General features: G+C 39.5%; 1 protein-coding gene across 7 annotated transcripts in view; it reads right to left on the bottom strand.

Moving 5' to 3' along the window:
- Positions 1 to 18,139, bottom strand: part of RYR2 (ryanodine receptor 2) — a 749,501-nt gene that overhangs the window by 160,159 nt on the left and 571,203 nt on the right. For all 7 annotated transcript variants that reach the window (XM_053207799.1, XM_053207801.1, XM_053207802.1 and 4 more), the window contains 6 exons: positions 15,377 to 15,454; positions 14,066 to 14,141; positions 9,708 to 9,831; positions 9,109 to 9,224; positions 5,902 to 5,966; positions 3,504 to 3,625 (listed from right to left, as the gene is read on the bottom strand). In XM_053207799.1, the coding sequence (XP_053063774.1) occupies positions 3,504 to 3,625; positions 5,902 to 5,966; positions 9,109 to 9,224; positions 9,708 to 9,831; positions 14,066 to 14,141; positions 15,377 to 15,454 (581 nt within the window). The remainder of the gene's footprint in view (positions 1 to 3,503; positions 3,626 to 5,901; positions 5,967 to 9,108; positions 9,225 to 9,707; positions 9,832 to 14,065; positions 14,142 to 15,376; positions 15,455 to 18,139) is intronic.

Raw genomic sequence — 18,139 nt, 5'->3', positions numbered from 1 at the left:
ATGACCCACTGCCAAGGTCTGTGATTTTCTCTCGTCCGTGCTTCCCACATCCAACTCCTCTCTCCACGTACATCTCCTCCGTATTCCCAGTACTTCATATATGTTTCCATTGCACCAGTCACAACTTGTTAAGTGGTTAGCGCTACATGTATGCAGGTACTCAGCTGCACTTTTAAGTGCATTTAATTGGAACTGCATCGTTATATGTGTGTGTTTATCATCCTCAGTCCTAGGACGGCACCTTGGACACGGCATGGCGGGCATTCAGAAACGCGTGCTGAATGGATCTGTGGGTAGAACCACCTCTTTAAGGTAGCACTTCCCTCACGACAGCCTGCATTGCTGTCATGGCCTCTTAGCAAGCTCACACTTCTCAATCCCACTTTTGTGGCCAGACTGCCCTTTATCCCAATGGCTTCATAGGGCTCATGAATTAAGTAAAAAAGATTAATTATAAAAATTAAAAAGAAAAAAGGAAGAAGGTGCCTTGTTCCAGCAGTTAATATCAATGACAGGGTTCTATAATGAATCTACGTCACCCACACTTACCCTAAATTGCTATGTTCTACACTCTATCTATACGTTATCGACACGTAGAAAATAGTCCCCCTTCTTAATCTACAACCTACAGATTCTTGAAGGTCAATTCTGAATTATCGTGTCTTCTGTCTATCTCTAGCTTGTCCATACCCACCCAATGTGGTCTTCCTTGTCCTTGAATCTCACAGCACTGCATGGCTTTCTTCTACTAGAATTATATTTTTACCCACATACTTAGGTACTGCCAGCTACACTCCCAGAGAGCAGAGAGCACACCTTCCTCTTTTCCACAGACATGATGGTGCTGACTTTAGACACAGTAAATGCTCGCCATATGATTTCTAGTGCCAAGAAGTATCCAAACATCTAATGGCGACAACCCATTCTTAAATGTGGAGGTTAATTTAGACCCATGCCGTACTGCTACACGCAACTGTTAAATACGAATTAAAACTACTCCTGCAGTGTTCAACATGGGTGTGAAGGCATGACTGCTTATTCACAGTAGCAGGGACAGTGGGGTTTTTTTCTTTGTATTTGATCCTTTTTTCTTTTTAACCTATTTTCCCTGCCAAAGTAATATTTAACTGAAGTGGTAAGAAATCACATTTATAAAATTTCAGTGATCCCATTGTAACATGTCTAAAAAATTTGTAGTTGGTTTTTGTTAGTGTGACGGTGATCTGGGTTGTTTTAAGACACAGATTTATGATCAGAAAAGTAAGACTTTTTCCACTTTAAAAATATATAAAAATGGTAAGAAAAACACCTCTACTATGCTACCCAAGGGACACAACTATTAAAATCAAGTTTCTTCCCTACCAATATTCTTCTACACACCCAAATTTAGAGGTTTTTTTAAAGAGCTTGATCCATATTATTTAAATAAATATATATATTTTTTACTTTTTAAATAACCATTGTCCTAAGATGTGATATATTTGCATCCATCATAATGTTAATGACCAGACAGCATTTTCCATGTGCCGTAATTTCTTTATCATTAACTTTATTCATTTTTCATCCCAGAATTTTTCTGAGGTTAAAATCTATCTATGTTTGGTACTCAAGGGCTGTGATGAAATAAGGTACTTCTATCAGTGTGCATGCATCTCATTCTTATATGTTGGAATGTGAGACCATTTCTCTTTTGGAAATGGTAACGGGAGAAATAAAATGTGCCGGTCCTTGTTGCCTGAGGTGGAGAAAATCTGAAGATGAAATTACAGAAAACCTTCTGGTGAGGCGTTAATAAAGAGTGGGCGTCTCAGGCGCCCAAACCACATCAACTGAGGCTCGCACAGAATAGCGATGCTCTTCCAATTTCTTCTATGAGGGGCAGTGGGCAAAGGAAAATTAGTTACCTCTGTGGTCAGTGAACAGCTCTCAGAGTAAGAATGAAAATGGAATGGAGATACAAACATGATGGGGGGCGGGGGGGGGAGAATAGAATTTGCATACTTTTATTTGTATTCTTTCCTATATTCTTTGATTGTATTTCTCTTGGTTTACATAATTGACTGATACCCAAGTTACCAACTCTGGGAACAAAGCTGCTGTTACAAAATCCTACTCTGATGGGGGAAGGGGGCGGGGGTGAGGAGACTGCAATAGCTTGGGCTCTCTGGTATTGAAAGGTAACTTGATGCCTTGGCATTTTCTAGCCACCGGGGATGGTGGGCTGGTGAAGCGATTAGGGCACTAGTGAAATGCAGAGAGCCAGGCCTCTCTTTCCCAGGGAAAGCGGAAAGAAGACCACTCCAAAGTCAGGAGGAGATTCATACCTTGGAAAGTAGCCCCTCACCCCCTTTTTTCTGGTAACAAAGGTGGTGGAAACAAAGTGCGTCACTGGATGGATTCTCTGTTACTTTAACTATAATCGGTTATACCAACTTCACAGGAAGACTATTATTTGAAGAAGTTTGGGGCCATTTTTAACACGGTTGCAATCTGACATCACATGACATCACATATCATTAAAGTCAAGTCCAAGGAAAGCTTGTAGCCTGCTTTATCTCGGTTACTCATTTTTATAGAAACTTCTTTCAAATACAATCTAGAAGCTTGGTATGGACTCCTGTGTAATTTGATAATACAGAAATAGATTTGTTCTGTAATCGATCACATATGTACTAAATTTTGGCGTATTTTGAAAAATCAGACTTGAAATACCCAGCAGAATCACAAATAAATCTATGAGGAATACTTGGGTTTAAACAGAAATGAGAAAGCATTGCTAAATTGCCAACTTGAGTGGGGCAAATCTTCAGAAAGGTACATATTTTTACGTCATTTTCTTCCAAGATAGGTCATTATTTACACACAAATGTTGAAAAAGTTGATTTCTGTAAATGGGATTTTGCCCTCCAGAAAAACTCCTTTATTTTTCAAAATTGTGGCAAATATAGTAGACTCAGAAATTTTAGAGGAAGTAATGTTAAAAGCACCATTTACTGGGGCACCTGGGTGGCTCAGTTGGTTAAGTGTCTGATTTCGGCTTAGGTCGTGATTTCATGGTTCTGTGGGTTTGAGCCCCACATGGGGCTCTGTGCTGACAGCTGAGAGCCTGGAGCCTGCTTCGGATTCTGTGTCTCCCTCTCTCTGCCCCTCCCCTACTCGCGCTCTCTCTCTAGCAAGAATGAATAAACGTTAAAAAAAAATTTTAGAAAAAGCACCATTTATCACAAATACTAATGCGGTGATGACTCTGTGGATTCTGTGATGGGGGTCTTATTCCTTCTATTCAGCATGATATTTAGCAGCAAAATGGAAGAAAACTCAACGTTTAGAACACACGTATTAACTTGTAGAGAGCATCCTCCTCCGTGTTTGATCCCAAGGGCCCAAGGGTCAGGGAAGCCGGGTAGACACTGCATGCTCCCACCTCAAGGTCCCCAGATGCTCTTCCTCAAATGCAAATACACTTCGCTCAACAACGGTCTTTATTTTGTGTAGCTCTTTACCTCGTCACCATTTCTTTCTCCTTGTTTGACGCATGTCCTCCAGAACAGAGGGGTCTGCTTGCTGCAGATAAGAAGTATAAACGATGGTTTTTGAAATACTGATCAATTAAAGGAAGCACAACCTGAAAGAAAGGAAAAGAAAACAGATCTACACGGTGGACGGAGACTCTGGGGCAGCCAGACTTCCGTCCACCTGCAGCAGTCCCCCAGTATCCACAGCCCTGCCAGTTGGCACGATTTTAGAGTATGCCTCTCCCAAATCTTACCCTGCTATCTCTAGTCCCGGGTGTGGGGGGAGGTTGGAGGGTGTGTGTGTGTGTGTGCACACATGCATACGTGTGTGTGTGTGAGAATTACAACTCCACACTGTCAATTCACTGCTCCTAGTAACTACTCTGTGTGGCAAGCGTCATCATCCGTTTTACAGGTATTAAACTGAGGTGCAGAAAGTGAGTGACCTACTCAAAGTCACAATGCCGCTTACCTACCTCCACAGTGTTCTCACCTGGCCTCTCTCAGAGCCGCCTGGCCTTTCCCGCATGCTAATCCTGCTGCCCTTTGGCGAATTCCTCTTCTTTGCCCTGTGTGCTCACATCACAAGGCTCTGCACATGCCATTCCCTACGTCTGAAATGCTCTTCCCACACCCCGTAACCCATCCACTCCACTCTTCCTGCAGGCCTCAGCTCAGTGCTTCATCAGATAACCGTCCACTGATCTCCTCAACTAGGTAAAATCCCCATATTCTCTGTTCTTAGAACATCATTTGCAATTCTGCATTTAATACGTGTGATTCTGAATGTCTTTCTCCATAAGAGCCGATAAAATACACAAGAACAACACACATTTCTGGGTCTGTTTCCCATTACTGTGCCCTCCTGGCTTCTAGAACAACTCTTCGCTCTGCTTTGTTTACCCCTGGGTCACCAGTACTTAGGACTTTATGGGACCTCTACCAAGCGCTAGATAAATATTTGTTAAATAAATAAATGAAAAAAAAATAACTGGCATTATCAGTATTTAGACTCAAGTCTAACTACATTTTTCCTACAATGTGGCATATGGCATATTTATATATAACAGCAACATACAAATTTTTTGTGATCTTCCTTGAAAGTTGTGACATTGCCTGGATTTTGATTGGCACATAATAGCTAGTCAATAAATATGTGAATAAATGGATTACAGACTCAGAGGAAATTAAACCACATTAGGTGTCTGCAAACAAAATCACTAGGGGTACACAGGGCAATACAAGAATGTATTTTAAATGTATGATTAGAGGCCATGGATACAGCATTTGCAATAATTGGCTATCAAGGGGGGGGATTACAATGCTGTATGATAGATAACTAACAATATGCGTCCCAGGATAAACTTGGGATGCTTGATACGGATTTTGAGTGCTATACTGAGTGGAAAGAAAAGACAAGAGAAATCTCCCTTACAATAAAGGGCACAAATCTGAAAACATATAAAAGAGGCCAAATATGAATCAATCAAAACAACACGCCATTTTGCAAATGATCTCTAGGAACCAGCAAATGCAAGGACTTCGAAAATAAATTGACAGAAAGCATTACGTCCTCAGGCTAAGTGCAACATCATTTGAACAGGAAAGCTTCCCAAGGGCATTCTGTCTTCGCAACAGGAATCCCCGGGACGTAGTCTAACACCTGACAGAGACTGGACACACGCAGCACATGTTATGCCAGTGAATGGACCCAATGAGGAGAATCTGCAACACTTTGTCTCCTGACTGGAGACAGGAAGTCTGTCTGAAAGGAAGCCATGAATGTTCCTGACTGGCTGAAAGGAAGTCATGAATGTTTGTGGCCTAGGGCAAACTCTTGATAAATTCGTATTAAATGGAATGAAGAACGATATTTGGGTAGACTTTACATATAAACAATTCACCCTCTCTGATCCTCAGCTTCCTCTGCTGTAAAGGAGTAGGACAAGGGTCCCACAATAAAGCTTACACAGTAAAGCTTCTTATCATGTACAACTTCCTAAATTTATAATTTATAAATGAATTCTTTTCCCCTTTATAAAAGAAATGCTCGTACATTTTTAAATCCTAACAACCAAACTGAAGAAGTAGATTATTTTTCCTCTTTGTCATTTGATAAAGCCCAGTAAGGAGAACTTTGATTCCTACAGATTGAAGTGATTTGTGAATTACGGCAGGAAGAGCAGGGAGTGAAAATAAGACCGAGTATTCTGGGCTCAATTTCATCCTACATGACTCATGCACTTATTCCTGTGCCACAAAATATTTACTTGTAGTAGAACTCACACTGGTAGACCAGTACGCTCTGTAAAGAGGCAAAGATCTAAAGGGTATATTCGGTCGACAAACACATGGAGTGAAAAACAAGATGGAGTGTATACTGTACTTTAGCAAAGAACTTGATTTCTTGCTCGTAAGGAAAATGTTCCGCCTTGCTTCTGCTGCCACCATCTGTAGAAATGAAGAGTTGTTGAACATGTTTTGTTTACTTGAAATATTACAAGATCTTCCACCCAAAAAGCAACATGTAGAACACATCACTATAACATCACTGCACGTGTTATCCCAGGAAAGCGAACATAGAAACCCATCCAAAATATCAAGGCTAACTTCATTCAGCAGTATGACAATTTTTTAAAAGGGATTTTCAAAAGTACCCAAATCGTAATAAAAAAATCTATCGAGGACAGCCCCCACACACGCTGGCGTAGCTTTACAAGCTTCTTGACACGTAGCAGGAAAAGTGGAATAGAGTCACATAAAAACCCCGCATCTTCTTTCGCTAAGAAAGAAGCTCACCAGGGATGACAACAGTGAGTATAAACTCAGTAAACAAAAATTGGTTAAGACTGTTAGATTGGTGAGCCTCTAATAAAAATAGTTGCTTCTTGCTGGGACTAGAAGTTACAATATTAATATGCCAAGTGAAAAATTGCAGGAAGCCAGCCTGGGATGAGCTGGAGGACCACGACCGTAATATTCGGTTGGCAAATTAACATTCTGCTCAGGAGTAAAGAAGTTCACTTATGTCACAAGATAATTTCCATGAGCAAAGCAAAGACACCCGAGTTTTCCCCATGGTTCAAAAGGTTAAGAACTGATCGACCGAATGCACTGAGCTTTGAAGTGGCCCTTCTGTGCCTCCTTCACGCATCCACAGGAGGTGACATCAACTCTAATAACCAGGATGATATGCAGACACACAGGAGAGCAAAATATATCCACAAATGGATATACAGTTTTAGTAACATCTGTAAGCAGAGATTTCTTATTGTGTAAGAAGCAAACTGTTGCTTGAAAAAAGTTCTTTTGCAAATAGAAATAAAAGCAATTTGAGACAGATTTTGTAAAATCTGAAACATTAAGTTTGGGATGACTTTTAGGAAATTGAGAGAATATTCTGTAATATCAGAACAATGCTCTTTCCAGCGAATGAGTAAAAGAAAAGTACGGCTTTTGTACACTCGCAGGCATCACTTTTACATTAAGAATGTTACTCTCAAGAATATTGTGCCAAGTGGCTGGATCCACGTACGGGACTTTCCCATATAAGCTACGTCTAGACGGAATTCTGCACATCACAAAATACGTTAACAGTTCAGGGAATTAGATTGGAAATATCTTCCCTTTTTACATTATGCATTTACATTACACATTTTAACAAAAATGCCTCTGTGCAAAATGCTGATGGAGAGAACTGTGGTCTAGATGGAATACAAAAATCAGAAAAAGGCGTATGCATATTCTTACTACGGCCATTAGCCTCCAATGTGTTGCAAAGGTAGTAAATTTAAAGACAAAAGAAGACATCTAGAAGTTTTCCTTGCAGTGACAATGAAAACTGGCAATTAAAATAAATGTAAAGGGTCCCAACTCTGCTCCTCTAACAGAATTCTTGCATTTTCTCTGTCATAGCCATCCGAAAAAGGAGCCTGTGACCTCGGCTCCTTAATTTCTTGAGTAAAACAACACCTTACTTTCTTGGGCTTTCTATGGATCTAGCCTCACATTCTGCCCACACCCTTTATCCTGTGGAAATAAAGAAATGCCCTAACTGGGTGAATTTAAAGTAAGGTTCTTAATACTCCCTCTGCACAAACACTTCTTTATTCAGAAACTTGAACACGGTGGGGAGAAAACCCAAACACATTTTACCCTCTGAATTTCTGTTTCTGTTACCCATGTCGAGCTTAAAAAGTTTTTTTTCCTTAATCCCTTGATTTTGCTTTCTCTCTTGCCAAAAAGAAGAGTAAACTTGAGTTGCCACTCATCTCAGATACACTTAAATGTGCCTGAGAAATTTCAATATTTAATTTGCGTGCCTAAGAGCTTTAAAAATTCACCATAGCTTCATTTTTGTTTGTTGGATCAAATTTCATTAACTGAGACTAATGTGGCTACTTTTCAGAATGATTCATAAATCATATTAAAAAAATCATTAAAAAATTTTAAAAAATCATTGCAGGACCTACAAAAAGATTACATACTGTAAATTAGTTTGCACGGTTGGCTTTTGTGAAAAAAGGTAGTTAAGAAGAGTGCCAAGGCACAGCATCCGCACTGCAGATAAAGAACAGATTGAGAGGGCAAGTTCTTTAAGAGAAGGACACTCAACTGGAAAATCTTTAATCGCATTTGGGATATGGGAGACCAGGAACAAGTAAATTCCAGAGCTCAAATTTCTATGAACTTTAATCTGACACTGTGCCAAAAACTAAGTCCTAAATTCTAAGAAAACAGTAGTAAAGAAGACTCCTTCGTCAGGATGGGTTTGTTGAGGATGAGTTTATTGCTAAGGCGAGGATGATGGGCTGGGGGAAAGTATTGCAAAGGAGAAAGAATGAGGATTAAAAAACAAAAATAAAAACAGAGAAAAAAAAGCATGAAAAAGAAATTGAAAAGACAATCACCAGAACACTCTGTTCTTCCAAAGGGGCCAGATCCTACTTCCTTCTATCTTAATACCAACTGGTGGCTTGAAGACGACCCGACATGAAGCTGGGTAACTAACAACTTGAATTTCAAGTCAATGGTACTCAGGACAATCATGAAATAACAGAAGTGAGAGGAGGCTGTCTTGAAAATCTGAATCTAAGAGTTAAAACAAGGAATTCTTTTCATAGTTGGTGGGCCACGTGGGGGGAGGAGGTCTTTCATTTTACTCTAACAAGACCCTAAGTAAAGTGTTCTGCATTGCAGATATTCTACTATAAATGTGTATCCATACACAGGATAAACTTGAGGGCTTCACATTGCCTGGAAAGTTTGGGGATGCTCAGAGTTTCTGTTTTTTCAAGAGCATGGCAATTAATTTCAAAAGGGAAGATTTAACTGTACCTTAGATTGGGATATCCATCCAACGTGTCTTTCAAAATAAAAAATCAATGCCAATAAACATTGTAAGGAGAAAAGAATGATGTGTTCGGTTTTTTTTAAGTTCTGTAAATTATGCCATCCCTAAAAATGTGTTTGCCTACTGACTGCTAGATTCTGTTTAGTACTAGGTTGGATAGAAAGTGTTTATACCACCAGGGAACAGACCATAAACAGCCCAGGAGACTGTGCTGTTCTATACCCTGATGTAGGTACCTACCAAACTCCAGGATATACTGATGGGCTTCATCCACATAGCGAATGAGTTGCTGAAGGAAACTATAGGCAAATCGTTTCTCAATGGAAGGTGTGTCCAATTCCAGGTCCTTGAATCCCCTAGAGCAGCAAAAATGAAACATGGAAACCAGTTTCTACACAGACTACTGGAAGGTAAAATTTTGCTTAAAAAGTAAAAATGGTATATACAAATATGGAACATTACCTAATATTCTTGTAGCTACAGGCAAAAGTGAGATTTAATTTATAAGGAATACTTTGCATATGATATAAAACTGTAGTGAGTAACTCTATTACTATGCAAAAAAAAAAAAAAGACTCACTTTAGAGAAACAGTGGGTCATTTCTGCCCCCAATTTTTGCCTAAATGATGGATGGGATTTAACCTAAGTAGTGAAAGGAATCAGGTAGGTGGTAAACAGTCAAGGGCATTTATGTTTCTGATGTGTTTATTTTGAACATACTAAATAGTAGCACTAAGATTTAAACGGGTCCTGAATCATTTGCAACATGAAATATGATGGGGATATTTAAACGGTCAGTCTTTATAACAAGGGTATATACTGGCACGTGTGCTTTTACCTGGATACAGCATATCCATTGATCTGTAAGAACTTGAGGATGTCCTGTGCTTTTTCCCTATCCTTGGCTTTCTCTTTGGCTGTCAGTGTATCATAGGGTACCAGCAGGGGATGGTTTCCACCTCCTAAGAGCATGTCAAGACAAGAACACAGCATCGCGATGAACAAATAATCTGAAATATGACAGATGACGTGCATAATAGGACCATACTACAGAACTTCTGGTATCTTCTAGTTATATACATGGAGTATACATAAATCATATATGGCTCTTGACTCTCCAGCACCTTTTATTTTATTTTATTTTATTTTATTTTTTGACCTTGAATTTTATTTTATTTTATTTTATTTTCAATATATGAAATTTATTGACAAATTGTTTTCCATACAACACCCAGTGCTCATCCCAAAAGGTGCCCTCCTCAATACCCATCACCCACCCTCCCCTCCCTCCCACCCCCCATCAACCCTCAGTTTGTTCTCAGTTTTTAACAGTCTCTTATGCTTTGGCTCTCTCCCACTCTAACCTCTTTTTTTTTTTTTTCCTTCCCCTCCCCCATGGGTTTCTGTTAAGTTTCTCAAGGCCAGCACCTTTTATGTTCCAATTAATTTAGCAAACCTGTTCAAAGAAACACTGTGCATATGTCTTCTAAGAGGCAATTAATGGGGCACCTGGGTGCTTCAGTTGTTGAGCATCCAACTCTAGATTTCAGCTCAGGTCACCATCCCAGGGTCGTGGGACTTAGCCCCACGTCAGGCTCCACACTAGGCATGGAGCCTGCTTGGGATTCTCTCTTTGCCCCTCCCCTGCTCATGCGTTCTATCCCTCTCATATTAAAAAAAAACCACACACAACATTAAAAACAAACAAAAAAACACAGGGACACGTAGACATTTGTGACATCCAGGGCTGATGACACCTGCAATCACAGAAGAAGGGAGAAGAAGCCATGTTACCCTCTCCATTCAAATGAACTCTGGGTGTGGAGCATGTAAATACACACTAAAACTTGCACAGCTCGAGCTAGTGAAATTATAAGGCATGTTTCAAGGGCTAAGCTACATTTTCCACTTCACAGAGAGAAGAGAAAAAAATGTCTTAAATATGGAATTTTTAGTAAGCCTCCCAGATCAAACAGTACTTTATAGCCATATATTCTACACAAAACCCACACTTGGGTTGCTAAGTTCAAAGCTGCTCTCTCTTAAACATTTCATAAGAGTAACATACATATGTGACTGACTAAAAATTGTGGCAGGCACCTAGGTTTCTGGTTAACCTATTTTGGTGAAAAATATCAAAAAGCAACCTTCTAGATTTAAAAATTCTAGAAAATATTTAAATTTTAAAAAACTAATAATAAACAAAGTATTAATAAAAGTGGAGATTTTGTAAAAATTTTTGTAAAAGTTATAAAAGTTTCAGGAAATGCCCTGGTAATTCCAGATGTAGAGATCTCATGATCAGCATCAGTGTGACTAGCATGGTGTACCCCAGATTTCAACTTTATAAGACACGTATGGGAATATATTTGGAACGGAATCCTGAAATTCCCTAAAACGCTACTATGGAAATTCCAGAAAAAAAAACTTAAAAATTAATATTTGGTTTGAACGTTGGTGCAACATAGAGCCTAAGATATCAGTGTCCAACATGATGTGGCTGGGAGCTACTAAAACAATCCTACTGAATTTGCCCTACGCACAAAAAAAGCAAACAAAAAGGCAAAGGAGAAAATGCCATGTCTGCCTGGAGTTTGCCTGGACTGAGAGCGCCATCTACAAAAATGTGATCACGCACTGAGCTTTCTGACCATTAGGTGACACTATACGATCATAAATGCAAAGGGACAGGCCACAGCTACAAAGCCAACAAATGCTAAGCATTTTAAGGAGCCATCAGTCATTTTATACTTTAGTACTCATAGTATCAGGTATAATACAGAATATTCAGAAGACAACAGAAACCGGTATTTTGTGAAAAGCAAGAAGGATACAGAATACGTTATTAAGCACACAAGGATCAAATTTGACTTCTACCATCAGCAGAGATCTGTGGAGATGTTTTATGAAAAAAATGTGTAGATCAAACGTCTAATTTGATCATCCTGCAATCATCTGCTGTTTTTGCATTTAGTCCTTTATTCCTAGTAAATATGCTAATTTGGCAACCACAATGATTTGGGGGGCAGACACCAATAGGTTATTATGGGAGGGAAAGAAAATAATGAGCCCAGGATGGGGTAGAAACTGAGGTATGCAGCTTTTAGGTGTGTAGGTGTGTGACTCTAAATGACTTTCTGTTTATAGTTGTTTCCTTGTTCCTTACTTCCTATACTTCACTCCTGGTGTTTCTCCCTCCCTCCCTCTCTCCTTTCTGCCCTCCCCCCGCCCCCCACCACACACACGCACACACACATCACGGGCACCAAGCCAGGGAGGTTACTGGTACCTCCCACACGCCAGCCCAGAACTCAGAAGTGAAGCAGAGTTGTCAGCACACAAGTTGGTGTCAAAGTCCCTGGGTGAGAGAACAAATTTGTGAAAAGACACAAGTAGTTTCCTTCCAAAAACTGTCCACAGCCTCTAGCCTGTCTTCTTTCCAAGACTCATTTCTTGCTTTTTGCTCGTTTCAAAACCCAAAGAAGCCAGGGCTGCATATTCTAACACCTTTCCTACTGGGCTGCTGTTCTGACCCTAAGCCACTCCCTTTTTCTTTCAAAAGGGGAAGCACGTGTGGAGGAAGAAGAAGGATTAAGGTTTTGAGGACTAATACCACCACCTCACCATCTAGCCTGCTGTGACCAAGCCGGTCTCCCAACTACAAAGTATGAATCTGGACCCATACACACGGGATGCAGAGGTTGGGACGTCTCATTAACAGGTGGCCTACTTCAAAGAAAACACTGACCATAGGACACTGAATGGCCAAGCCACAGTGACTAAAACATACTTGGAAAAAGAGAGACTAGACTTTTTAAATGTCTATTTATTTTTCAGAAAGAGAGCGTGTGAGCAGGGGAGGGGCAGAGAGAGAGGGAGACAGAATCCGAAGCAGGCTCCCGGCTCAAAGCTGTCAGCACAGAGCCCGACACGGGCTCGAAACCACAAACCGTGAGATCATGACCTGAGCCTACTCAGACACTTAACTGACCGAGCCACCCAGGCACCCTGAGAGTTGACGTTTTTCATGCTATCTGCTTACGCAGGAAATAGGCATTTTGTTTACTATTCATGTGGACAATGCCCCTTCAAGAATTTCACTAAGCAAAACTCAATGCCTCTATGGCTCAGCCAGCCAGCCATCCATCTGCTCAACTATCTGTCGGCCAGACAAGTGCTCATTCATTTAAAAAACGTTTATAAAATGGTTCTAGAAAAACAGGCCTAGCCCTGAGTCAAATTTTAGGCAATTTTGGTGTAAGGGATCCTCTCTGTTCATTTCTGTGATGGATTCTCACTTGTACTAGTCTGATACGACTAGTGTGGTGTTGCTACCATCCTTCAAGACCCCAGCTGTACTTTCCACCATGAAATATCCCCACCCTTCAAAACTATCTCCCATATATTTTTACCTAGGCCAATAAATAAGAAACAGAGAGTTTCTTGATGCCTAGAACTATACAGTAAGAATTATAAGAGTAACAGAAGTTGGGGCCCTGACCTGGAGACAATTATTGCTTCACCGGGGGAAAGAAGTCCCTCTAGGAAGTAATTGTAGAGAGAGCACATGCGTGAACACACACACACACACACACACACACACACACACACACACACACCGGTATGTTTATAGACCAGGAGTGAATAAATAACAATGAAAGAGATCACCCATCCATGTAGGATGCATCAAATTGCAGAAATCATGCAAATAAGTTAAGAGAACATCTGAGAAACAACTACGAGAATATTATGTCATTTTAGTATTTAAGAATAACAGCAGCAAAGACCAAGCAAAAGCATGTAAGAGGTAAGAACATAACTAGACTGGACAAAGCAGAGGGGTTGAGATGGAAAAGGGGAAGGGATGACATGAGAGAAATATTTAAGTTAGGGATAGAAGTCAGGGGGAGAAGTGTAAGGAATTGACAGAACACCTCGAATGTTGGGATGAGGCATATCGATATGTACATGCTAAAATGGGTAAGAGAGTCGTAGGAATTCCCAGACATGAAGAAATGTACACTCACAGGCAGGAAATTATAAAATTCCCACCCTGCAACTGTTATAGGCGTATCTGAACCATTCTAAGAAAATAAAGGTGTAATAAGCTCTTATTTTAAAAAGATGGTTTTATCCATACCATATATTCACAGAGTTGCACTCTGTTTTTTAATCAGGATTTTTGGAAAATATTACCTTTGGACTCCAGCTCCATCTTCTTTTTCTTTGCCCATATATTATGGTAGTTTTCAGCCATCATTTCTGCCATAGCCTTAAGTGAATGAAACATTTAGAAAATAAGTTATAATTTAATGGGTAGAAAAAGACCTCACTTGCCAATAGGTAATATCAAAACATGCTTTAAATTAATAAATCATAGCATGTCCAGGCTAAACTATCTCAAGATTATCAAACACAATGATCTTACTTGGAATCTGAAACCCAGATTCAACGTGTGAAACCCAGAAACAATCTGTGAAATTGTGCAGTAGTAAACAGCAGAGATGATTTGATGGGAATGATTATTGTTATTTGTAATGGTTTTTGTCTAGTTATTTGTAATGTCTAAAGACAAAGGTTTTATTAATTCAATAATGAAACTTCAGATTAGCTATGGACTTTAACAAAAAAAAAATCTATTTATTTGCAGGTTCTTATTGCAATTTCCAAAGCTTTAAAAGGCAATCTAAATCTTATTAAACAATGAATGCAAAGAAGCTTAGATGGAAAGTCTAGATTCAATGCCTGCCCCACACTCAGGGAGAGATTTGGACAAGCCACATTAACCTTTTTGTGGCCGTTAGCTTTTTGGTAAGATTGCCTCTAAGATTCTCTTTTCCCTTTTGAGTTTCAAGATTACTATCTCATTCTTAAGGCATCCATACGGGAGCAAAGACAATGGGCAAGTCAAACAATTTAACATAACTGACATGACCTACTACATAGGGTTTGTCTTTATAAATTTATTTCTCGTGGAATAATACTAATAATGCCAATATCGTTATTTGATCAGGATACTGACCTATCAATTTCTGTTCCAAGGCAACAAATTTTCGTTTGCTCCAATCAGCCATTTCAAAGTACATTCCTTAGGCACAAAGGTGAACTGATACAACTATGGATGCAGCAGGCAAAACGCTACCCATTTCCCTGGATAAATGACTTAAATTTCATATTCTTTACTGGGTAACTGAAGTTACCCTTGAGCAGAGCATTTCTAATTCCTGATTTATTCTCTTCTCACTCACAGCTATTCAATTATAGTAGGATTTTTTTAATGCATATTATCTATAAGGAAAATATGTTATCTGGAAGATGCATCCTAGAAAAAGTTGTATCAACTTTCAGAGCATTAAAAAGCTAGGGTCCATAATCTATAAATTCCATGGACCCTTTATATGATCAACATATTCAAGCAATTCATGAAGAGAAATGTATGCAGGAAAGTGTTACAATATGCTTTTTAAAAATGGAATTTTCAGAATACTTTAAAAAAGCAATACTTACGTGCAGGTCTCTGGACAGTGTGACATTGCTCATATCAATGGCTCGGGGGCTATAACCATGCGCAGCATCAACAGAAACCTAAATAATTTATGTGAAAATGATAGAGTCTAATTAAAAAACCCAGGGGAGAGAGACTTAAGACAAATTTTAGAAATACAGGACAAGTAAACTTTCAAACGTAATGTTTCCTCAGATGAAACTGGCAAGTATCTGTACGTACATACTTCACGAGCATATAAATTAAATTGTATTTGGGTATCTGATAATTTCAGTTTATGACTGAATAATACATCCCAACATTTCAGGAATTGCCCCTCCCAAAAACTAATGGTCAGAATTCAACATATTGTGCAATGGATCCAAGATTCTTTTTTTTCTTTCTGTTTGTTTGTTCATTTGTTGTAATGTTTATTTATTTTTGAGAGACAGAGTGAGAGTCAGGGAGGGGCAGAAAGAGACAGGGAGACAAAGAATCCAAAGCAGGCTCCAGGCTCTGAGCTGTCAGCACAGAGCCTGACCCATGAGCAGCAACATCATGACCAGAATTGAAGTCAAATGCTTACCCGACTGACCCTACTTATTTATCCAGGTACCCCTACTTATTTATTTGGAGAGACAGAAAACATGAGTGGAGATGGGAAGAAAGAGAGAGAATCCCAAGCAGGTTCCATGCTGGCAGCACGGAGCCCAACATGGGGCTCGATCCCACAAACTGTGAGATCTGACCTGAGCCAAAATCAAGAGTTGGAAGCTCAACCAACTGAATCACCCAGGTGCCCCTGTATCCAGGATTCTGAAACATTACCTTAGTCAAAGGCTCACTGTATTCTTCAGTTTCTTACAGACTCTAATTGGCTACAGTGAAATTTATTCTTCCTCACGCAAACAGTAATTAATTAAAGAGGGCAATACTTATGAATGTCTCAATGGGCCAAATGTGAAGATAAAATACAACCAACTCTTCCAAAGTACACCATACAGTAGTCAAAGATTTACAAAGTTATCTCCAGTAACAATCAGACTTAATTTCTGAATTTTGGCTTTTGAAAAAACGAAACATCTTCTCATCAACCATAACATTTCATGTACTGTCTTGAGCTCTCAATACATTCCTCACAATGTATATGTTATATAACAGCGTTTAATAGAAATAAGCTATGGTTCATGCTTTAAATCTAAAGCTCTATCTTTAGATTTAATATATTCTAGCATGTATTTATATTACATTTCATATGTATAGTCTCCTGTTAGACATGTATAAGCCAAAAAATAAAAATAAAAATAAAATGCACACTATAGCTCATGTCTCTGTTTTTAGAAAAGAGAGGCTAACGTTATGTTACCATTAATAACGGACTCATGGGCTATTCTCAACCTATTGGTTAGTTTTGACTGAACCCTGGCTTTTGAGCCTTCACCACTGCTCAGTACCATCTAATAATGGAATGTTTAATGAAATCACATTTTTTCCCTCTTTTAAATTAAATATTCCTAAAAGGAAATTTGAAACTTAAAGAACACTAGTGACTTACCCAAGGTCACAGAGCTAAAAATCTGAGCTGGCAGGATTCCAACTCAAGCTATCTGATGCCTTGGCCACTTCCCTCTCCCTATCACCTCTTATGGCCTCAACATATTGCAGTGTATTTCTTTCCCCACAAATCTAATATAACTGTCCTCTCAAATGTTATCAGTTTCCAAGCTGCTACACAAGGCTTCTTTCCAGCTGCCATCAAGCCAGTCCATCTAGATTTGACACCAGGAATCACTGCTCTCCAGCCCTTCATTTCATGAACTCCAGGAAACCACCCTCCTGTCTCTGTGCTCAACTTCTCTTGACTCCATTTCCTCAGATTCCTTCTTTGGCAACTCTTCTATCCATTACCTGAAGATCTCCCACATTTGTTGGCTCATGGCCCCTTTCCTCCATCTTCAAAGCCAGCAACACTGCATCTCTTTGGCCATTTTTTGGAAGTCACATTTCCCTTACCCAAAGCCAGAGCAGTTATTCCACTCTTAAGGATTCTTGAGATTATACTGGACTCACTGATAATTCAGTATAATCTCCCCCATCTCAAGGTCTTAAGCCTTGATCACACTGGCCAAGCCCAAGTAAAGTCACATTTCCACAGATTCCAGCAACTGGGGATCATCTTTGAAAGCCGTAATTCTGCCTAACACAACATCTATAATCAAATTCATTGTTCCCTCCTTGCCATCTCTGAGCAAGTAGCCATCTCTGTGCTCCCTACCTTTCCTAATATAAACACCCACCTGGCAGTCCAGCCCGGATCCATGGTGACCACCTTTGATTACTCCTCCTCCTCTGCAATCATATATCAGGCAGTCACAGAACTCTGTCTTTTCTACTTTAAAAATCCCTCCGGGATACGTCCACTTCCCTCCATCTCCACTCTCTCCATTCTAATTCAGATATTTAATATTTGTCTTGTTTTGAGGGATGTCTATAGTGTCCTCCCAAGGAATCTGTCTTTCTGCCTTCCATATCCTCCTTCTCTAATTCATTCTCCACTCTGTTGTCAGAACTGTATTTCCAAAATATGTATTTTGTTATTCTCTAAACTCTTCCACTGTATGGGAAAAATCTGTGGGCATGGGCTGAGCCTTATTGGTCGTAATGTTCCCAGAGGCTGTGGCACAAGCCAGACTTCACCAACACTGCAATGATAAAGTGATTCCTAATCTCACAGACATGATGGCAAACCTATGTCTTAAAACTGATAAACAAACAATATTAGACTC

This window comes from Acinonyx jubatus, chromosome D2 (genome assembly GCF_027475565.1).
Source record: "Acinonyx jubatus isolate Ajub_Pintada_27869175 chromosome D2, VMU_Ajub_asm_v1.0, whole genome shotgun sequence".
In the NCBI taxonomy this organism is placed as follows: Eukaryota; Metazoa; Chordata; class Mammalia; order Carnivora; family Felidae; genus Acinonyx; species Acinonyx jubatus.
The sequence above is the reverse complement of the archived record's forward strand: the minus strand, read 5'-3'. Positions and strand labels throughout refer to the sequence as shown.